The sequence below is a fragment of the Panthera leo genome, chromosome A2, assembly GCF_018350215.1.
Source record: "Panthera leo isolate Ple1 chromosome A2, P.leo_Ple1_pat1.1, whole genome shotgun sequence".
NCBI classification, from domain to species: domain Eukaryota; kingdom Metazoa; phylum Chordata; class Mammalia; order Carnivora; family Felidae; genus Panthera; species Panthera leo.
In genome coordinates, this window is record NC_056680.1 from 6,772,103 (window position 1) to 6,796,658 (window position 24,556).

General features: G+C 41.7%; 1 protein-coding gene across 1 annotated transcript; it reads left to right on the forward strand.

Moving 5' to 3' along the window:
• Positions 1–19,730: 19,730 nt before the first annotated feature.
• LOC122213908 (olfactory receptor 7G2-like) lies at positions 19,731–20,669 on the forward strand. The gene has a single exon (XM_042928309.1). It carries the CDS (start codon positions 19,731–19,733, stop codon positions 20,667–20,669), a length of 939 nt encoding a protein of 312 aa, XP_042784243.1.
• The last annotated feature ends 3,887 nt before the right edge of the window (positions 20,670–24,556 follow it).

Consider the following 24,556-nt stretch of genomic DNA (forward strand, 5'->3'; position numbering starts at 1 on the left):
GTAGGAAAAATTTAAACAAAACACTGAGTCTATAAAGTAATAATTGTAAAATGTGCATAATCAAGGTGAATTAAAATATTAAGCAACAATAACAGAGAATACAATAGAGGTAATTAGAATGAAAAATTACAATGTTCTTGTATTGCTTTGCAGGAGAATAGAAATATCGAGTATTTTGGACCTTCTTTGTCAAACACATATGATAAAAGATTTTATGAAACCACTAAAATAAAGAACATAGAGTATGTAACTTCTAACTTGGTATGAAGTTAACTTCTAACTTGGTATGATGGATACATCAGAAATAAATAAATTTTCATCATACCACCTGGAACAGGAAAGGTGTTTTGAAGTTTATTTATATTGTCTCACAAGAGTAGATACTTAAACTTTAATAAATTTTGTTAAAATGTCAGTAGTCTAAAATTGATCATTGTGATCTTACTTACACCATGGAAATCACCAAATGCTATCAGAGTGTGACAGTTGGCCCATTATAAAGTCGGAAGGAACTCATTCCACAAGACTGCCCTCATTCTGACACTAACTGCATGTTTAGGGGCTCCCTAACAACCCACATTTTCATAATTCACTAGAAAGACACACAGCTGTTATATTCATGGTTACAATTATTATCCTCCCAGTTAGAGTTTATTACAGCTGCCAATCGTATTCTAATAACTTTGTATGGTGACAGATGGTAACTGTATTATTGTGGTAAGCACTGAATAATGTATAGAATTGTTGAATCACTATGTTGTACACTTGAAATCAATGTACCATGGCATGTCAACTATCCTTCAATTAAAAAGTAGTTTGTTACAGCTAAAGGGTGCAGATTAAAATCAACCAATAAAAGCAGCACACAGGGCAGAGCCCAGTAAAATACCAAATATTGAGCCTCCGTTGTCAACTATCACCAGAGTCAAGACGGCATCGTCTTTAATACACACAGAATATTGCCAATCAGGGAAGCTCTCCTTAACTTCAGTGTTTGGAATTTTTACGGAGACTCCATCACGTGGGAACAAATGACTGTCCTCGTCCCTCATATCAGTCTCTAAGCTCCAGTCCTCTGAAGATTGGCTGATACCATGTGACCCAAATCCCCTCCTGAAATCGTGTTATTACTACCTATTGTGGCCATTTCCTCCCTAAGACTATCTGGTAGGGCCAATCCCCACCTCAAATCACAACAAATGTGACTCAAGATCTCCAGACAAACTAAGACTCTCTTACAAGGCATGACATTCAAAGGGCTTAGAGAATACATCCCAGAAATTTTTTGAGCAGGGATAAATTCTTTATCACACAGGCAGACACTGCTGTCCTTGGCTAAGGCTGTCTTACAGCAAAATGATGATATGCCTAACATTTCTTGCCATCAGTATGGATAGGGATAAATTTGAAGAAATAACTAATCCACCCTATAAAGCCATTACATCCATTGTTGTACTTTTGTCGCTTGATCTACCTCTATTTATACATTATGATAAGCTTGTGAATTATTTAGCATAGAAAGTAATTGATGATTACTAAAATCGGCTCTTCCTCAGACCATTTTCCATTAGTATTCATAATGAGGGGGATTTTAACTCAATTTCCCAATATGTGAAGCCATCAATATCAGTATTATATTCTTACTAACAGTGTTAATGTTATAATATATTGCAGGATATTAGAAGATACAAACTGAAAAATACCAAAGACACTGGGAACATTACCAGAGTTGCACTCAGTCACTAACAATGAGTCCAGTCCGTTCTCATATCATATGACCAAAATGTCATCCAGAGCAATGCCATTCAGACTGGCAGCCTTCCATCTGACTTGGTCAGGTTCCAAAAGGAGTGGTGGCCTCAGCATCTTCTATAACTGAGCTAAGAAACAATATCATCCTTTGCTCAGAGCCTGCGTCAAGGCACCAGTAGAATATTGGGTTTCCCTAACTGCCTAGTCTATGTATCCCTCTACCCTCAATAACTGTTCCTCCTTTTTTCCCATTTATCACTTCCTTTCGCCCAACCTTGCACACCTTTGTTCTGTGAGTCTGCTGGTCCACATGGTGGGCAGAAATATTCGACCTAGTGCTACCCCCTCAGTCTGCCCCCACTTGTATGGAATGAAGTTTTACGGGTATAGAGCTAGTGGCTGTCTCGACTACCCCAATTTTCCTAGATGGGGTGAAGGCAAAAATCTAAGTTGTCAGGCTCTTGGGAATTCTGACATAAAGATTTAGAAGTAGAGTTAGAGTTCCTTGATGAGGGATTCTCCTCACACCCAGCATGCACAGAGTAGCACCAGTCCTGGGACCATTGCATCAAGCAGGAAAAATAAAGTTGATGTAAGGAAGATGCATAGCCACAACACTATCCTGCCCCGAACTTACTGACCCAGATCCCCTAGATAAGTGCAGGGGTTTATCTGGTGAAGGTATTCCTGGGCACGCTCAGGTTCAGTGTGGTATCACACTTGTAAAGGTACGTAAGCCAACACATCATGACTTTATATCTCTCCTGTTCTAGACAACACTGTTTCAAATGTTCACTGCAATGCTCCACCAAACTACTACTCTGAGGATGAAAGTGTGCTCCTTGATCGGATGTGACTAAGTGGTCCACAGTGATACAGTGTCTTCTGATTCAGCCCTTTCATAGTATCTTGAGCATTTTTATCTGCCACTGGGTATGAAAAGCCCAGTGCAGAGTAAGTGTCCTATCAACAGCCATCTGGAGCCTCAGTCACCAAATCCGTCTGATTCACCAGCTGTGTATGCAGACTTTCCTTTGTCCTATATTCAAACTTGGACCAGAGCCAGGATCTGCCCCAATATTGTCCTTCAACTACATTTTAGCTATTACAGGTAATAGTAACTAAGTGATTGCCTGGAAACTGGCTAATTTCTTGTTAGCTTATATTTCCTGATGCATTCAGTGAGCCAATCCTCAGGATTTAGATCCATCTTTTTTAAATTCTATGGATAACTTTTATCTCTAATAACTGATTACAGCACAGCTTCGGTTCCATACACAGGGTGACCCTGAGGTCATCCAAGAGTCAAAGTGGAAGGATGAATGTTTTTCAGTGAGTGGGTCATTCTAGTGAATTCCGCTCTGACACTGACTGTGGGGAGTTGGCACACTACAAAATTAAAGAGAACACAGTCCACAAGATCATTCCCATGTCTGACACCAATTGCAAGTTTCAAGGGGGTCCCCAAGCCCCCTGCGGTTCATCAATTTGCTAGAAAGACTCAGAGATCTCACTGAAAGCTTTTATGCTCGTGGTCATGGTCATTACAGCTAAAGGATATTTATTTTTGTCTTTGCGTGAGAGAGAGACAGAGCATGAGCGGGGAAGGGGCAGAGAGAGAGAGAGAGAGAGAGAGAGAGAGAGAGAGAGAACGCAGAATCCAAAGCAGGCTCCAGGCTCTGAGCTGTCAGCACAGAGCCTGATGCCAGACCCACAACTGTGAGATCATGACCTGAGTCGAAGTCGAATACTTAACCGACTGAGCCACCCAGGCACCCCACAGCTAAAGGATATTTTTAAATCATCCCAGGTTGACTAAAATCAGCCAAGAAGCACAAAGGACCAAAATGGCAACACAGAAGACCCAGCCTTTCTGCCCCTCTGCAAAGATCAACAATTAGCCAGCTATTGAATAAAAACAAGCTCTGGGAGAACTCTAGAATCCACTCAAGGAGTTTTCGCAACTCAGTGGAACACAAAACCGGAGATCAATCACAGAAGAGAAGAAGAAAGACAGCATCTGTTTGCCTGCACTATCCTATCCCCCAAGTTAGCAGTGGTAAGCATCAAGAGGGACATTCCCAGCTGCAGAGAGATCCCCTTACCAGTAAAGAAGGAGTCAGGCGAGCAGCCAGCTTCTCCAGCCTTCTGGAGCACCGTGTAAAGGACTCACTTCGGTTTTACCCTCCCCAAACCCTACAAAGCTGAAATGTATAGAGACAGCTGAAAACAAGAAAGAAAAGCAGCCCCACAGTATAAGTGACTACAATTCCCAGTGATCTGCTCTGCAGATTAAACTCAGCAGAGTTTACCCCCGAAGAAGGAATCAATGGTAAATAAGCACAGCTGCCAGGACTACCTGAAGATTTCACCAGCTTTCACCCCACAGGGATTTCCATTCATGGAAGCCAGCTGCCTGGGTCCCTCCCTGCCCGGGCAAGAGCCCAGGAACCTCACCTGCAGTCAGCTCAGGCCTCTGCAGCCACACAAGTGCAAGATGCCAGACTAGACTCTCCTGCTGACCCTCACAACCATGTGCGTGCTTGGGACTAGCCACCCCAGCTGTGTACCTACAAGCTCTTGGCCTGCTACCCATTATTGGCCTCCGTGTATGCAGCCATGGGAAAGCACGCCAGTAGCCAGGGCCTCCGCAAGCTGCCAGCGAGTCCATAGCTGGCCTCAGCCTTGCTGCTACCCTGCCCCCCCCCCCCACTACATGTGTGTCTGCAACCAGCCCCTGCCATATATAGGCACCTGCCCCTGGTCCCCACAGCCAAGTGCGTGCACCTCACTGGCTCCAGCCACCCCTGCTGCCTGCTGAGTTCCCTAGCCGAAGGATCTGAAGGCACTGCTGAGGACCCCAAGAGCCCTTGCAGCCACTGTAGACCTCCCTGCAGCACTCACCAAGGACCACCCACCACACAGGTGTCAACGCTGTGGGTCCCAGCAGTCTGGGCTGAGAAGACATCACCACCTCCCTGTCCAAGCCACCACAAGCCCCTGCACTTAGCACCCCACACGGCTAGACCCCGGGTCACCGCATGCTCCAGCATACCCCCGCCCACAAGTGAAATTGTTCTCTTACTGAAGTCAGTCCATGAAGTCTGGAAGAAGTGTTTATTTCTTCAAAGGTTCAGACACCCATGCAAATCTACACTTCTCACTTTATTTACTACTGCCCTCCTAAAATTATGTTTTACAGCAGATTTGGGGGACAGTAGGTCAATCCCTTTATTAAAATCACATCCTTCCCTGCTATTTCTGTCTCCATGCTTCTTCACATTTCAAATCATTTAATAAGTTCATAATATGTGCCAAGCACTAGGATAGATGCTTACATATATGACATATCATCCTAGTGACAAACCATGGGGAAGGGATTATGATCCCTTTCTACAGGTGTGATCATTGAGGCCCAAAGAGGAGAAAGGAGGCGTAGCTCCCACAGCTCCTAAAGGTGAGCCTCGCTCTGCTGTATGTCTTCCTGAGTCCAAAGCTCACAGCCTTTCCACTGAGGCACACTGTCCTTTTATATTCTTTCTTCCTGGAGTTCCCTGTCCCCCTGACCATGCTCCACCAGATTTCACTGCTACAGAGCCCCCTTGTCAAAGGTGGTTTCTTACTCTGTGTTTTGGCATCAGATCAGAGGCTATGCCACTCTGTGGCACTGACAACATCCTACCTCATGGTATCATAATTTGGCTAAAAGACTCAGGTATTTTTTTAACACTAAAAGGAGCTAGTGAGTACCCTATAGATTAAATTACTAACTGAATCAATGTGCTCATCTCACATTCTTCTGTCCTGCACACCTAGGCTATCACCCACTTACTCTGTCCCTCCTTGTCTGTCCAAAGCTCTTGGGAAAGCTTTAAGTCTCAGGAACTGGGAGACTCATGTGCTCCCTTCATCTTCTTGGTTAGGCTCTACTCAAGTAGGCCTAAATCCTACCCTAGATGAATCCCCAGACTTGTTTCTAGGGCCTCTCAGCCTGAAAACATCAAGAAATCCAAGGGCTTCAAGGACTCAGTGGTGGGAATAATACAAATGTCTTAGAGGGAATGCCTCTGTTCTTCAAGGTGCTCAAGTGGGCTTGGAAAATCAGGTTCAGATACTAGGAACTGTGTTATAAATCACTGGTTTTGGAAAGAGATTGGTGGCATCACAGCTGCATGAGGTTGAGCTAGGTAGATAGGTGTGGTTATTGAATTCTGGGCTGGGAAATGAGTGAACTCAGCCACATAAAATCTCCCAGTGTTTCTGGAAACACAAAGGCTGCCACCTACTCACTTTGCCAACATTCATCAAGGTTCTCTCTCTTGCTCTCTCTCCTTGTCCTCCAAACCCACTTACTGGGATATCTTTCCTCTTCTTGACATTATCACTGAGGCAAACTTGGCTCAGTTTCCTCCCTGGTGATGGTCAATGGAGATCCTGGTTCTGTTGCCCAAAGAGGACCAGATCCCGGAGACAAAGAGGATGCCTCACAGAGGCACAGGTAGGTATCCACCTGGCTCAAAGAAGACAAGCTAGGGTGGGGATGAATTGTAAGAACAGAGGGAATATTTACAATTTCTGGGCCAATGAGAAGTCAATTCCCAAGGCTCCTTGTTAGACAAATTGTCCCATTTCACGTCTGTTCCCTGAATACCTCAGTTTCCTGTGGGGGCTGGGATATGGAAGTAGGACGCCTGTATTGACTATTTCAGGTCTTTAGGAGGCAACTGGGTGCAAGTTGTAGGTTTACCAATGGCTCTTCAACCTCTCCTTGGGGATCTCTCCAAGGTCAAGGGCTTCCCCTAGAGGAGGTGACCACTCTTCTTTGAAGCCAGTGTTCCTCATCAGCTCAAGAACCAAGAAATACCTCCATACATTCACCCAGTGATGTCACACCAAGAAACAAAGACTACCTCCAGCCCCACTTACCCCCAAGAGGGCAGCTGTCTGTAAAGACACCGTGGCTGCCTTCCAGTTCTGCTAAGGGGGCAAGTGGAATCTCACCTGATGGACACACGCCAAGAGAGAGGCTGGCTGCATGGCTCTGCAGCCAGACCCTTGCTCTGAATATTGGTCCCAGGGTGGCATCTGTGGGAGTCTCTATCTTTGCATATTTAGGAATTCAGTTTTAGGAGGTCACAGCCAGAAATCTCAGGTCATATGTCCGCTCAATAAGCACCCACGGAACTGATTGATACATTAAGTGCCAGTTTTTAAAAACCTTTAATTATGGAAATCAGCCAACCATAGACAAAAGTAGAGAACGTAATACTAGGCTGAGTCATATGAAATTGCCAACATTCCACTATTTTTGACCAATAAAACTGGCTTTTTTACATGCTTGCTACTGGAGTTCTCAAGCAGGCAGTCTTACCTGGGTTGCCAGATGGACAGGGGTCCAGTGCTTAGATACATGGGGACCAACCTGGATTCACAGACTTGGACTTAGGACCTGAGTCCATATGACTGGGCTTGGATCCAGGGTTCATGGAGACCAAACAGGCATCAGAGACTACTGAAGTGGCTTTGGTGTTTGGGTTTGTGGTACCTGGTCTGGAAGTCCAGGGGCCAACCTGGCACCAGGGAAGACCAGAGTTTGAGTCCATGGGAGCCAATCTGGAGCCTAAGGCCACAGGGATCAGCCAGGTGCTAGGGCCAGTTGGGAGTCTGGGGCTGATCTGGTCCTGGGGCAAGGTTGGAAGCTGAGTCTGTGGGTACCTACCTGGAATCTGGGGCCACAGAGGTCAGTCCATTGCCATAGTGTGTCAGGAGCCTGGGTCCATGGGAGCTGGTCTGGATTCTAGGTCCACAGGGGCAGGCCTGGTGTTGGGGCAAGCCAGGGACCTGGGGTCACACGATTCAGCTTGGCCATGGAGTGAGCCAGGAATCTGGGTCTATAATAGCTGACCTGGCACTAGTCTGGCCAGGAGCTTCAGTGCCTGGGAACCTGCCTAGAGCCTCGGTCTGCCAGAGTGCTGGGGTGCTCCAGGAATCTCGGCTTATGGAAACTGGTTCAGATTCTAGGTCCACAGGGGCTGGACTGGCACTGAGGTGGGCCAGGAGCCTGGATCCGTGAGAGTTACCCTGGTGCTGGTGTACATGGTGAAAGAGGGCGCTCACTTCTCTCTCCCTGCACCCCAGGAAGGTGTCTCTATCCATCTGTGCTGCCTGGTCTTGGGAGAGGGTTGCTGAGGCAATGTGAAACTGATTTTCCCCATCTACTTCAATGCATCTTCTCTTATTTCTGTGCTGTAATCCCTCACCTGAATCTTAGATCTCCTGAAGGTATTTTCCTGTGTGCTTCATCGTTTTGAAGGATGTTTCTGGGAACAGATGATCACCAGTGACCCTTATGCTGCATCTTGCTGACATCATTCTTCCCCCATGTGGACTTTTAAAGTGTGATGTAACCATGAATCTTGAAGCTGTTGTCAACGGTTGACTCTTCAAAACACCACCTGAAAATGCTGTAAAACAAGCTGCTGAGCTTATTAGATTTACCATAGCAAAGGAAAACACCACCTTGAGAGGATCTCAATACTGTCCGAGAGGGGTAAATCAAGGAAGGATCTTTGTAGGGTCTTAGGCTGGGTGGGTGATTTCAAGTTAGGGTCTTGTAAGGCAAGGGACTGGTTAGGATAGGGCAGTTTATAACACAGTAGTTTTGCATGACGGTCACAACACAGAGTGGAAGTGAATCTTAACGAGCCTAGTATTAGTCTTGATAAGTAAGTTATTTTAGTTGGTTCATAGTCTTAACTTCAAGGGACTAAGTCATTTTTTGCATGCCTGCAGTATGCTGTTTCCAGTCCTATGTATTCTAACTGGGTGTTACAGAAATCTGCTCTCAGATTTACCATCTGGTAATCACATTTGTAAACGAGGAGGTTCAACTCCCTTGCTGGGCATTTCTGTTTGACTTTCTTCCTTTGGGTCTGATTATAATATGACCACTCCTAAAGACTAGACCAGTAGAGAATTTTTTTTAATGTCTTCTGATATTTTTTAAATGATGTGATGTCAAATTTTTCTCCTTGACATTAGCTCACAAGTGGCCTCTGGTTGTGGTCTTTCTCTGTCCTCTTTCTTTCTTGGCCAGCTGTTCATGATGATCTTGGAGCCACACAAATTAAAATGAGCCTTGATGTGAAACTCAGTGGGGAGGCTGTCTCCCACTACAGCTTATGGTTAGCCTGTGATCCTGTCGATTTGAGTCTTATTGCAAAATCTGTGAGAGAGATTCTCAACTTGGGCTGTGGTTTGGGATCCTTGGAGAATTTTAAAAATCTGACCTCTAGAGATTTTTAACATAATTGCTCTAGTAGGAGTCTCATGCACTGGAATTTTCAAAAGCACTATGAGAGGTTGGAAAGTACAGCCAGGCCTGAGAGCTGCAGCCTCGAGCAATTGAGACAGAAAAGACATGCATGTATGCATGTGGATTAATGTAAAAAGGGGTGTCCTAGAGTGATTTCCTTTTTGATGAATGCAGACTGGCCCACATGGAGCCTGGAAATGGATAGATTATTCATACTTTCAACTATGGCTATGTCCTCTTTGAATGAACTAAGACTTTGATCAGACAAAGGCTTCCGATCTGATTCAGCATGAATGCATTAAGCCTTGTCTCTTCTGTGTTTCCAAAAGGGAACTCAGGTTAAATCCCAGTAAGGCATATAGTTCTAGTTAATAGTATTGCTCTAAGGTCTGTTTCCTTGTTTGGGTAATTTACGAAGATTATGAAAGATTATGTCACCATCAAGGGGAGCTCTGGGAAATGTACACTGAAATGCTCTTGGTGCTGTTTTTGCAACTTTTATGTGAGTCGAAAAATAGTTCAAAATAAAAAGTGACAAAAAAGCATGAGCAGGATGGGAACTCTGCCTCTCATGAGATTAAAAAATCAAACAAAATTTTTGGTTTTATGGGAATTTACTATGGTTGACTGACTTGGTGTTTCTTATTGGCATTCAGAAAGGGGAAGTCGATTTGATCCTTCTTGCCCAGGGCTTTGATCTTATCTATCTATCTATAGAGGGGGAGAGAGAGAGAGAGAGAGAGAGAGAGAGAGAGAGAGAGAAATGGATATAGATAGATACAGATATAGGTATAATTTTCTTTTCCTTAGAAGAAAATGGTATCCCATTAGACACACAATTATGAGTCAGATTTTACTGTGGAGAATTGTGTACAAATACACAGAAGGAGTTTGTCTATTCTGTGCTGGGACAACACCTACTATGTGACTACAGGTGCACGAAGGCATGTGGAATGAGATGAGTAAGGGTGGGCACCCTCTGATGGTAAACTCTGGAACATGATCAGTACGTGGGTGACTCTTGCCTATTTACAAGGGGGAACTCCGGTCCCTGAGAGCCCCAGTTGATAAGAATTCTACACCTGGAATAGGAGTTACCTGAGTGTCAGCCTTGGGTAGACATTATGACCTCAGTGGAGTGCCATATTGAAATTGTCAGCTAGGCCTCAGTAATGATGTTTCTATTATTTAAATATGAATGTCATTCCTGAATGTATATCTCCCTAGTGAATTAAGGTAGAAAGAAGCAAAGATAGTGGTTTTGAATCAGGATGATTTTGTGCTCCAGCAGATATCTGGCAATGTTTTGGTTGTCACAATTGAGAACAGTGCTCCTGCCATCTGGCAAGTAGAAGTCAGGGATGCTACTTAGCATCTGTTAACACACAAGGACAGCCCAGTAGTGTATGTGCATATAATGGATTATTACTACATCATAAAAAGGAATGGGGTTCTGGCACATGATACAATATGGATGAACCCTGAAACTTGAAATCAACCAAAGAAAAAATTTGGAAAGATAACATATGCTTGGAGACTAAAGAACATCCTACTAAAAAATGAATGGGCTAACCAAGAAATTAAAGAGCAAATTTAAAAATATGTGGAGGCCAATGAAAATGTTAACACCACAGCCCAAAACCTCTGGGGTGCAGCAAAGGTGGTCAAGAGAATAAAATAAAGAACCCAGAAATGGACCCACAAATGCATGGCCAACTAATCTTTGACAAAACAGGAAAGAATATCCAATGGAATAAAGACAGTCTCTTCAGCAAAGTGCTGGGAAAACTGGACAGCGACATGCAGAAGAATGAACCTGGACCACTTTCTTACACCATACACAAAAATAAACTCAAAATGGATGAAAGACCTAAATGTAAGACAGGAAGCCATCAAAATCCTAGAGGAGAAAGCAGGCAAAAACCTCTTTGACCTTGGCCGCAGCAACTTCTTATTCAACACGTCTCCAGAGGCAAGGGAAACAAAAGTAAAAATGAACTATGAGGACCTCATCAAAATAAAAACTTCTGCACAGTGAAGGAAACAATCAGCAAAACTAAAAGGCAACCGATGGAATGGGAGAAGATATTTGCAAACGACATATCAGATAAAGGGTTATTATCCAAAATCTATAGAGAACTTCTCAAACTCAACACCTAAAAAAATGAATAATTCAGTGAAGAAATAGGCAAAAGACATGAAGAGACACTTCTCCAAAGAAGACATCGAGATGGCCAACCGACACATGAAAAAATACTCAACATGACTCATCATCAGGGAAATAGAAATCAAAACCACAATGAGATACCACCTCAAACCTGTCAGAATGGCTAAATTAACAACTCAGGAAACAACAGATGCTGGCGAGGATGCGGACAGAAAGGATTTCTTTTGCACTGGTGGTGGGAATGCAAACTGGTGCAACCACTCTGGAAAATAGTATGGGGTCTCCTCAAAAAATTAAAAATAGAACTACCCCACGACCCAGCCATTGCATTACTAGGTATTTATCCAAGGGATACAGGTATGTTGTTTCAAAGGGGCACATGCACCCCAATGTTTATAGCAGCACTATCAACAATAACCAAAGAATGGAAAGAGTCCAAATATCCATCGATGGATGAATGGATAAATAAGATGTGGTACACACACACACACACACACACACACACACACACACAATGGAGTAGTACTCAGCAATCAAAAAGAATGATATCTTGCCAGTTCCAACTACGTGGATAGAACTAGAGTGTATTATGCTAAGTGAAATTAGTCAGTTAGAGAAAGACAAATATCATATGACTTCACTCATATGAAGACTTTAAGATACAACACAGATAAACATAAGGGAAAGGAAGCAAAAATAATATAAAAACAGGGAGGGGGACAAAACATAAAAGACTCTTAAATATAGAGAAGAAACAGAGGGTTGCTGCAGGAGTTGTGGGGGGGGGGGTGGTCTAACTGGGTAAGGGGCATTAAGGAATCTGCTCCGGAAATCATGGTTGCACCATATGCTAACTAACTTGGATGTAAATTAAACAATAAATAAGTTTAGAAAAAATAAAATGAAATGGGTTACAGGAAAAAAAAAAAACAATAAAAAAGCTTGCTCCTTTCAAAAAAAAAGAAAGAAAAAAGAAGAAAATACATTAGCCACAGCATTTCTGACACTTGCAACGGCATGACTCACGACATAAACATCTGCTCTGGAGATCAACACGATGCTCTGGGAAGAACCTTCATCAGTTTTGGTCAACGGCGTTGACACAGAGGTGACTGAGGGCCATGAAGCTCTGTGGGTTGGTGATGTTGGCAACATTTGCAATGGATTCTGCTACAGATTGCAGGAAGGATTTGAAGGGCGGCAGTTAATTTGTCAAATCCTTACTGTCAAATAGCATTAATTCAACAAAACTTGACCGAGCAATGTGTTTAAAATATTAATTTTGCATTAAGGGTACAGAATTCTGTACTTCTTTATTTTCTTTTAGACATGTTAAATTCACTAATTGAAGAAAAGTAAGTAATTATTAACAAGGAGCACCATTTTCACCTATTAAATTAAGGCTAAAATCTCACTCATTCTACCTAGAGTATGAATGAAACAACATATTATTGCTTTGCCAGTGACCTTGAGATTTCTAATAACTCTATTATAAAAGAAAAAAAGGATGAAATCTCACCATTTTCTATGACATGGGTGGAGCTGGAAAGTATAATGTTAAGTGAGAAAAGTCAGTCAGAGAAAGACAAATACCATATGATCTCACCCATATGTGGAATTTAAGAAACAAAACAAATGAGCAAAGGGACTAAAAAAGAGAGAGAGGCAAACCAAGAAACAGACTCTTAACTACAGAGAACAAACTGAGGGTTACTGGAGGGAGTTGGGGGGAGGGATGGGTTAAATAGGTGATGGGCATTAAAGAGGGCACTTGTGATGAGCTTTTTCTTTTCTTTTTTAAAAAAATTTTTTAATGTTTATTTATTTCTGAGAGACAGAGAGATAGAGCACGAGCAGGTGAGGAGAAGAGAGAGAGGGGACACAGAATCCAAAGCAGGCTCCAGGCTCTGAGCAATCAGCACAGAGCCTGACGTGGGGCTTGAACTTATGGACCACAAGATCATGACCCGAGCTGAAGTCAGATGCTCAACTGACTGAGCCACCCAGGCGTCCCTTGATGAGCTTTTTCTTAGGTGCGCAGCTGGGATTCAAAACTTGAAGTCTTTTTTTCTTTTAATGTTTATTTATTTTTGAGAGAAAGAGACAAAGCATGAGGGGGAGAGGGATGGAGAGAGAGACACACACAGAATCTGAAGCAGGCTCCAGGCTCTGAGCTGTCAGCACAGAACCTGACACGGGGCTCGAACCCACGAACCGTGAGATCATAACGTGAGCTGAAGTCAGACGCTCAACCAACTGAACCACCCAAAACTTGAAGTCTTAAAGGACCTGACACCACCCAGACCCACCCCCTCCTCTGGAGTAGAGCATCTCCATGCTGTGTCTGAAGTCCTTTATTCCTGAAAAACAGTCCCATGCCTGCACAGTGTGCGGAATCTATGGTGTAGCACGGCTAAAAGCAGCAAAGGTTATATTTTCTCTGGGTGTGCCTCTGTCCCCTGCTGATGAAAACCCTTTTGTTGGCACCTGCAGGGTCTTTTGTCCTTGGGGAGGCAACATACCCTCTTCCAAAAGGAAGGGGAATGTTCTCTCTCAGTGTGCCCCAGAGATCCCTACATTATGCACTCTGGGACCAGCTCTCTCCTCCCCAGGAGGGCGTGCCACAGCTCTCCTCATGATAAAGTTGAGCACTTCCAAAACAGTGTTTGAACTCGAAACACTATTTGCCAAAACAAAAAACAAACAAACCCCTCAACACTCAGTACTTCTCTCTCCCCCCAGTCCGTGGTCCAGAGAGGTTTTCCTCTGGTGCGACCCTGATGCCATACTCTCTTAACCCTTCTCTCTTTCTTTCCATTTTGTCTCTCCAAGAAAAGGACTCTGTCCCCTTCCTAGCACTGCCATTTTTCTCTCCCCCAATTCACATCCACTCACCTTGCACCTGTTACACTGTCTCCCTCCAGCTGTGGAGATCCTTCTGCCAGTCTGCAGATCAATTTTCTGGGTGCCCCAAATGATCTACTCAATACAGCTGTGTTTGAGACTAGAGAAGCCCAGGGTTCCCCTAGTTCTCTGCCATCTTAACTCCTCTCCTAAATAAAAACTTAAAAAAAATTTTTTAAAAATTTTAAAACATTTATTCATTTTTGAGAGAGACAGAGCATGAGCAGGGGACAGGCAGAGAGAGAGGGAGACACAGAATTGGAAGCAGGCTCCAGGCTCTGAGCTGTCAGCACAGAGCGTGACGCAGGGCTCGAACCCACGAACCGTGAGATCATGACCTGAGCCAAAGTCGACGCTTAACCGACTGAGACACCAGGTGCCCCCAAAAATGTTTATTTATTTTGAGAAAGAGAGAGAGAGAGAGAGAATGTGAGTGGGGTGGGGGCAAAGAGAAAGGGAGAAAGAGAATCCCAAACAGGATCTGCACTGTCAGCACAGAACCCCATGCAGGGCTCAATCTCACAAACTGTGAGGTCATTACCTGAGCCAAAGTCAAGAGTAGGACACTTAACCAACTGAACCGTACAGGTGCCCCAATAAAAACTTTTTTAATGATTTATTTACTTATTCATTTAAATGTTTGTTTATTTATTTATTTATTTATTTATTTATTTATTTATTTATTTAGAGAGAACTAAATTTGGGGAGGGGCAGAGAAAGAGGGGGACAGAGGATCTGAAGCAGGCTCTGTGCTGACAGCAGAGAGCCCGACATGGGGCTCGAACTCATGAACTGTGAGATCATGACCTGAGCTGAAGTCAGATGCCTAACTAACTGAGCCACCCAGCTGCCCCCAAAACTTTTAAAAAAATTTTTTTAATGTTTATTTATTTTTGAGACAGAGAGAGACAGAGCATGAATGGGGGAGGGTCAGAGAAAGAGGGAGACACAGAATCCAAAACAGGCTCCAGGCTCTGAGCACAGGCTCTGAGCCTCAGCACAGAGCCCGACGCGAGGCTCGAACCCACAGACCATGAGATCATGACCTGAGCCGAAGTCAGACGCTCAACTGACTGAGCCACCCAGGCGCCCCCGCCCCCCGCAAAACTTTTTAAAAGAGTAGCAGAGTGAAAAAAAAAATAAATGTCATAGTTTCAACTCATGATCCATGAATGTGAAGGAAAATGTACACTGAAACCATAGTGATGAAATTGGAAATGGTGTTTATGAAATTCTCAGGTTTTGTCTATATTGATCATAGTCAGAATTGTTAGAGAATACAGGTCAAAATGTGCAGTATGAAATATACAGAATGAAAATGAATGCTCAGGAAACATTCCATGACTCTTAGACAAAATCATCACTGCTCGTTTGCATTTTTACATGGCTTAGCTGTATTTATAAATATATATTTTATACCCACATATAAAACTATGTTTTCACACTTAGAATCTGTCTTTCTGATGTCACTAATGAGATAGAGATGCCTTTGCCTATTTCTAAAACCTCAAGATTGGAGTCCAGTTAGAGAAGGACGTGTGTCTACACATGAATGTATGTGAAATGGAGGTGAACATTGAGCAGGTGGAGAGAACAGCATGGTGTGTACCTGGCCCCACGTGATCAGGGATTAGACATCATGAATTACTTTCCTCTCCTGTGTTGGTCTTTAAGGATTTGCACAGCCTGGTGAGAATAATGATACTAAAAATATTTGTCTAATGAGGAGCTTTGGATATTGATTCCCCAGGGATATAGAGAGACTGTGGAGTCAGTCTGTGACAACATCATTCAACAGCCCTAGCCTAGTCAAGAAGAAGCACACCTGAGGCTCCATCCACTAATGATCTTTCTTGACCACAAGCCCATTGCCTCACTTGGTCTCTCTGCCTTTCCAGAAGACAGATCTTCTGGTCTTCAATATTCAGGTGATATGTCAGATATCGTTCCACACTGATGCCAGCCAGGTAACTTAAAGTCCCTTAGTTAGTGCTTCTGTAAGGAGGGCAGGTATTTTACTACAGATTCATCCAGGGGAAGCAATGAGGGGTGTGCATGCATGAAATGATGGGAACCGAGTGTTAGTGTCCGATGGCACTCCAGTCTTCTTGCTGACAAGTTCTCATCTATGTTTGCAGTGATACTCACCCTGTTCTCAGTCTGCTGGTCTCCTAATCTCCCTAGAAAATGGCAGCATCCATTATTCTCCTGAGCAGAAATCTGTCCCTTCTCAAACAAGATGACTGTTATGAAACTTTCTGGAATTTACTTGAATTTTTGTGGTAGTCATGAGGAAGGGTTTTGGTCAGCTTTTCCTTTTATTTGCATTCCTGGTTCTCGATACACCATTCCACAGAAGAGTCTTATTATCCCCGTAGCTTGCTTGAGGACGGTGGGGAGAAAGTGGAGACAGGGAGGTCTAGCTGGCTGCTTTCTTAATATACCTCTTTTACTTTATAAAATTACCAATTATTTTAAAGAAGAACAACAGAGATAGTACAATACATTTTAAAACACCCTCCAATGCACTCCAGAATCAACAAATGTTGACATTTTGCTATACAAAGTTCATGTCTTTTTAACGACATAATATGCTTACAGAAGCCATTTCTTTTGTATTCTCAGTTCTTGTTACTCCCGTCTCAGAGACAACATCATCTTGAATGTGATGGACATGACTTTATATTGTACATGTCTTCATAAACATATACAGGATAAAAGGCATTAACCATATTACCTATCAGTTAGGGAATGGAGAAATAAATCATAACATAACAATACAGTGGATTACTCTCTGGCAATTAAAATTAATAAAGTGAGGTTAAATATTTTAATAATAAAGAAGATAAATTACATAAGAATGCCAAATGTAAATGACATGTACTATATGGTTTTGTTTATATAAACTTTCAAAATTGAAAATAATGTAGTTGTTTATGTTACCATATTAACAATAATACAAATTATAGTAAAAAAATGCCAGAGAATAATGTATATGAAGTTCATGTAGTGACTCCCCTGGGGAAAGAAAAGAATCAAGATTGTTCAAATACATGATGTGGGGGCTTCACATATTTATAATATTATAATATTTATTGCAATAAAAACACTTAGATTGAAGATGGTGATGTGTATGAATTTTATACTGTTGATTGGTGGGTACCATCCTTCATTTATCTCTGTGGGTCTTTTTTTCATTTGAATAATCCATAATAAAAACAAAAACCATTAAGTTTATGTTTATTATGGATTATTCCTTACGACAGTACAAAATAAATTAAAATTTTTCTAATGATGTATACTTTGTCACTTGAAAATATTTCTCTTATAAGTTTTCATTATTTATACTAATTTGTATATCTAATACATTTTATCATGTTATTTTAATTGCTATATATTTCATCATATGTTCATCTGAAATAAATATTGATATGGTTGATGATTCCTTCATTGTTCTTCTACACAATAAATGTTCCCAGCTCATAATCTTTTCCCTGAAATTTGCAGTTATGATGCTAGGGTTCTTCCTTTCTGTTGTCTTTCCCCAACTGGCCCCACCCCACTGCTTCCTTGTGAGGACTGAAATATACAAGGTGCCGTTGTTCGTGGAAGGAAAAAACACACAAGCACAATAGGAAATATTAGCATGAGGGTCCCATACACTGAGTACTGTGTCAGATGTGTTTCTATTCATTTCCATCACTGCAACTTCCCTATGAGGTTTTGTGATCGTTCCCATCATACAAATGAGGACACTAGACTTTTCATACAGGTGAACAATTCTCCCTACCCCCAATCAAGTACTGATCGGAATTAAATTCAGTGTTTAAGTCTAAGTAATGCACCAAATGATAAAGGTTGTCATGGCTACTTCCATCTTGACCACTGCTTCACAGAAGCAATTTTGTTAAGGATGCCCAATTATCTTGTAAGTACCATATAAGTCTGTCTTAGCTTATAATTCTCTGTCTTCCAAGGACCAATAATTGTTGCTATTTTCACCTATTTGTTTTTAATTTTTTAAGCTTTATTTATTTTTGAGAGAGAGAGAGAGAGAGAGTATGAGTGGGGGAGGAGCAGAGAGAGAGAGGGAGACACAGAATCCGAAGCAAGCTCCAGGCTTTGAGCTGTCAGTACAGAGCCCAACGCGTGGTTCGAACCCACAAACTGCGAGATGACCTGAGCCGAAGTCGGATGCCTAACCAACTGAGCCACCCAGGTGCCCCTATTTTCACCCATTTTTTAGAAGCCTATGCTTTTTCTCTCATTTAGCTGTTGTTTGTTTGTTTGTTTTTTAATGATATGCCTGCCCCCATCACCTAGGGAAAAAGTCTCCTTAGGATAAGGTAGAGAATGCACTGATATTTGCCCAGCTTCTCCTAGAATTAATTGCTAGTGCAGGTGAGTAGTGTTTTTATGGGGATTATCAGCTTCAAGTTTACAGGCAACATTTTCTTTCTTTTTTTAATTTTTTTAATGTTTATTTATTTTTGAGAGAGACAGAAAGACAGAGACAGAGTGTGAGCAGGAGTAGGGGCAGAAAGAGAGAGGGACACAGAATCTGAAGCAAGCTCCAGGCTCTGAGCTATCAGCACAGAGCCCAACGCAGGGCTCAAACTCACGGACCACGAGATCATGACCTGAGCTGAAGTCAGACGCTTAACCGACTGAGCCACCCAGACACCCATATAGGCAACATTTTCTAATCTTTGCTGAGGTACAGAGCAGATACTGGGATGGATGTCGTGCACCTACTATACCATACTTCATGAGTAGGGGTGGACATGTGCTGTAGACAAGGGAAAAGATTTGGGGCATTGTTCAAGATGACTACATTAAGATTTTAAAGGAAGTTTTATGAAATCTGGGTGTTGGTTTAGGAATGCTAATTCTGTATTATCCAGGGGCATTACCAATAATTGGTCTAGACAGTCAGCTGAGCTGTCAAACCACTTAACATCTTATCTTTTCCAGGCACTGTGTACTTCACCTCACCTAAGTTTTCCTATAGATAAATGGAGTGATGGTACGATGTAACTCATCTGTAATTTGACAAACCCTTCAGTTGATTCTGAGGCATTCCAAGGTTTGGACACCAAACTCTTAACAGAGATTGGATAACTTTATTCTCGTCTTTCTGTATGTTTGAGATGAGGAATATTTCTGAAGGAAGTGCCATAGTTTATTCTTTGTTTCAGTCTTAGCACTAGGCACAATGTATGAAAAAGAGTTGGTGATCAATAAAAATCAAAGCAAAACTTTGAGTGGAGCAAAGTAAGAGATGATGATGAAGGGAGAAATTAGCAGAGGGAACGATTTGAATATTCTCTTGGGTTCACCATATACATAAAGATTTCTTTTTGTTTAAGCATTGGCTCTCCAACTTCAATGTATATCAAATTTATCTGGAGGGTTTGTTAAGACTTGGATTGCTGGTCCTTACTTCAGAGTTTATCAGCAGTGTATCTGGAGTGATACCAAGAATTTGCATTTCTAACTATTTCCCAGATGATGCTACTGTTGCTCATCCAGGGACTATTCACTTTATTTTATTTTTAACCCATCTTTTCCATTTCCATTAGATTCTTCAAAATGGAACCCAGAAATCACACAGGTGTTCCAGAAATTCTTCTCCTGGGATTGACAGATGATCCAGAACTGCAGCCCTTCCTATTCTGTCTGTTCTTGTCTATGTACCTGGTCACTATCCTGGGAAATCTGCTCATCATCCTGGCCGCCATCTCTGACTCACACCTCCACACCCCCATGTACTTCTTCCTCTCCAACCTGTCCTTTACTGACATCTGTTTAAGCACAACCACGATCCCAAAGATGTTGGTGAACATCCAGGCACAGAATCAGAGCATCACGTATAGAGGCTGTCTCACCCAGGTTGGATTTGTCCTGGCTTTTGGTGGTTTTGAAAATTTTCTCCTTGCAGCAATGGCCTATGATCGCTATGTGGCCATTTGTCACCCCTTGAGGTACACCGTTATCATGAGCCCCCAACTCTGTGTTCTGCTGATTCTACTCTCACTGTTCTTTAGCGCTGTGGTTGCCTTGCTCCATAGTCTGATGGTGCTACGGTTATCCTTCTGCAAGGACTTGGAAATCCCTCACTTCTTCTGTGAACTTGCTCAGGTCATCAAACTTGCATGTTCTGATACCCTCATCAATAACATCCTGATATATTTTGTAGCTAGCCTGTTTGGTGGTATTCCTCTCTCCGGAATCATTTTCTCTTATACTCAAATCGTTTCCTCCGTTTTGAGAGTGCCATCAGCAGGGGGAAAGCTCAAAGCTTTTTCCACCTGTGGGTCTCACTTATCAGTTGTTTCTTTGTTCTATGGAACAGTTGTTGGAGTGTACATTAGTTCTGTAGTTACTGACTCTCCCAAGAAGACTGCAGTAGCTTCAGTGATGTATGTTGTGGTTCCTCAAATGATGAACCCCTTTATCTACAGCCTGCGGAACAGAGACATGAAGGGAGCCTTGAGAAAACTCATCAATGGTATGCCTTCTTTGCTGTGATTGTGCCATATGTTTTGGACTTGGGTTTCTAGAAGGAGGCAAAGGGATAGGAATCCTGGATGAGCCATAATTCTTGATTCTTCCATCACCGAATTCTTCTAAGCTAGCCAGGCAACAGATTGCTCAAGCTAATTTTAACTTGGGGTTGAAACATACTTTGCTTTTTTTGATTAGTCTTATGATGTTTGACACATGATTTCAATTCTCTAAATTCAGCTTCTTTGCTTGGGTTTTATGCAGAAGCAGAGCCTGAGGCAAGGGTTCTAGTTATAATGGTTTTTTGGGTTTGGTTTCTTTTGTTCTGTTTTATTTTTTTGTTTTGTTTTGTTTTGGATCACTGTCAGAAAGAATACTGAAGAAAGTATATAGGACAGGGAAACTATTGAAGCAAGACTGTGGTCATATCTAGAGACTAGCTTCCACCTGATTTCAGTGTAGGGCCATGGCAATTGCACTTAGGAGTTATACCTATAATACAGTAGGGGAATTGACCTTTTATATACCTATTTAGTAATTAATTTGTTGACTATAAACTGTATGTTTGTGAGGAAATTCATCACCTACCATATTTCATTGTATTATCTATGAAAATTATGTGATTACATTATCTCAGTGGTTTGAGATGATTGTGAGATATTCAAACTTTATCAGTGATGAAATCTTCAGTTGCAATAAGAAAAAGAATCCCTAACTCTAATATTACCAACAATATAGAGAGCTATCTTTCATTACAGGCACTTAGAGGCAGGGAATGTACAGGAACAGGGTAGTAGAGATTCATTCAGTCCTCCATGGGTTCTATTGACCTAGGATTGGTTCTCCTCAGGGTCATGAGGTAGTGGCACCAGGTGGAGATGTCATATTTGGGCATGATTCTCAGAGAAAGAAGTTTGACTGTCCTTTCTTGAGTCAGATGATTATAGAATTTTCCACAGAGTCAACTAGAAGAGTCAACTAGAACCACAACGGCAACAGGTTGTATGGTGGTCCTCAAAAGAATTTGTCCATGTCTTAGTCCTCTAACGTATTAACATTTTGTGATAAAAGAGTGAATTGTACTTATTTGGAGTCTTTGTATATTAGCTTATTCCCTTATTTTCTGGGTAGCCCTAAATAGAATCACATGTGTCCTTATAAGATAAACAGAAATGGAAATGACCCAGAAAAAAAGAGGAGGCAATGTAACCATGGTGACAGAAATTGGATTTATGCAGTCAGTATTTAATTTCCAGTATTTGGTCATTTTCTCCCAGCTTTACTGAGATATAATTATATATAACATTGTGTAAAATTAAGGTATACAATGTGCAGATTTTATACCATTGCATGGGTAAAACCTCCATCCTGGCACTTAATTACCATTTCTCTAGTGGTGAGAATATTTAAGATTTTATTCTCTTATCAATATTTAAGTATATAACATACTGCTATTAGCTATAATTATCATGATCTATACTAGATCCCCAGAATCTGCTAATTTTATAACTGAAGTTTTATATCCTTTGACCAACGCTCTATTTTCCCCACTTTCCAGCCCCTGGTGGCTGTTTCTGTGAGTTTAACTCTTTTAGATTTTCCACATATAACATCATACAGTATTTGTCTTTCTCTGTTTGACTCATTTTATTCAGCATAATGTCCTCAAGGTTCATCCAAGTTGTCACAAAAGACAGGATTTCCTACTTTTTCATGGCTGAATAATATTTTGCTGTATATATACTATGTTTTCTTTACCCATTCATCTGCTGACACTTAGGTTGTTTTCATAACTTGGCCATTGTGAATAATGCTGCAGTGAACATGCTAGAGCAGATATCACTACAAGATCCTGATCTTAATTCCTTTGGATCTATACCAAGAAGTGGAATTGCTGGATCATATAGTAGCTTTATTTTTAATTTTTTGAGGAACCTCCATACTGTTTTCCATTGTAGCTGTAGCAATTTGCATCCCACCAACAGTGCACAAGCATTCCCTTTTCTCCACACCTTTGCCAACATGTTATCTCTTCTCTTATTTTTTTAAAGAAATTACTTATTTTAAGTTCACCCATTTATTTTGAGAGAGAGAGACAGAGAAAGAGAGAGAGAGAGAGCGCGCACATGTGCAAACGGGGGGGGAGGGCAGAGTGAAAGGGAAAGAGAGAGAATCCCAAGCAGTCTTTGCACGTCAGTGGGGAACCCCAGGCATAGCTTGAACTCATGAACCATGAGATCCTGACCTGAGCTGAAATCAAGAGTCAGATGTTCAACCAACTGAGCCATGCAGGTGCCCCAAGGGATGACATTCAAATGCCACATTGTCTCATGTTGGTTTCAAATACTAGAGCAAGAACTCTATTGATTTAAAAATGAAGTTATATAGAAAAGTTAACATGTGATAAAAATAAATTGATAAGTGCATGAATATATTAAATTCATTAAATAATGGAAAGTTTATAATTAAGTATTAACATGAAGCAGCATCTTTACCTATTAAATTATGGCTGAAATCACACTCATTTCATGGAGAATATGGATGAACCAGCATACTATTGCCTTCTCCATGACATTGTAATTTCCCATAACTCTATTTTTTAAAAAGTGTCATAATTTCAACCCATGATCCACTGATGTGAAAAAAATATACACTGAAACCATCATGATGAAATTGAAAATGTTGTTTATGAAATTCTAAAGTCTTGTCTATATTGATCACAGTCAGAATTGTTTACAGATTATAGACTCAAATCTGCCATATGAAACATACAGAATGAAAATTAATGTTCAAGAAACATTCAATGACTCTTGGAAAAAATCATCACTGTTTGCATTTTTATGTAGCTTATCTGTATTTATAAATATATATTTTTATACCCACATATATAAACATATTTTCACACTTAGAGTTAGAATCTGGTTTCCTGATATCACTAATTAGATAGAGATGTCCTTGCTTATATCTAAAGACAGGAATCCAAGGGCGCCTGGGTGGCTCAGTTGGTTGAGCATCCGACTTCAGCTCAGGTCATCATCTCATGGCTCCTGAGTTTGAGCCCGGCATCATGCTCTGTGCTGACAGCTCAGAGCTTGGATCCTACTTCAGATTCTGTCTCCATCTTTCTCTCTGCCCCTACCCCGCTTGTGCTCTCTCTTTCATATAAAATAAACATAAAAAAATTTAAAGACAGGAATCCAATTAGAGAAGGATGGTGTGTCCACATATGCAAAGTATGTGAAATGGGGGTGAGTATGAACAGATGGAGAGAACTACATGGCGTGTGTGTGTGTGTGTGTGTGTGTGTGTGTGACCTCACGGGGTCAGGGATCAACTATCCTGAATTCTATTCTTCTACAGTTTTAGTCTTTAAGGATCTACGCTGTCCTGGGATCCAAATAACAATAAAAGTGTTTATCTAATGAGGAGCTTTGGATATTGAACCCTCAGGGATGCAGAGACTGCAAATAGTCTGTCTATGACCACCTCACTCAACAGCCCTGCCCAGTCAGGAAACAACACGTGAGGCACCTCCCAGAAATGATCCCACTTGCCTAGAAATGTGGGGCTTCACTCGATCGCTCTGCCCTTATCAGAGCAGACCTTCTGTTTCCATCATTCAAATCCAGAGAAGATGTCAAGTGTCATCCAGCAATGATGTCAGCCAGGTAACAGAGAGTCCCTTAGACAATGCTTTGGACATGAGGGAAGGTGTTTACTAGAGTTGTAACCCTGCATAGCCATCCGGAGAGTCCATGCCTAAGATGACCAGTACTAAATCCCCAATGGGACTCCTGCTTGAATATCATCATCTTGACATGTTATTTCGTACCTCCTCAACAATGCTAATGAGGCTCTTATTCTTCTAGTTTTCTATTCCGTCTATTTAATGGCAGGAACCATTTTGCTCA

Bases quoted from the DNA above. Each gene is read 5' to 3' on its own strand.
- LOC122213908 (XM_042928309.1), top strand. From the start codon at position 19,731: ATGGAACCCAGAAATCACACAGGTGTTCCAGAAATTCTTCTCCTGGGA.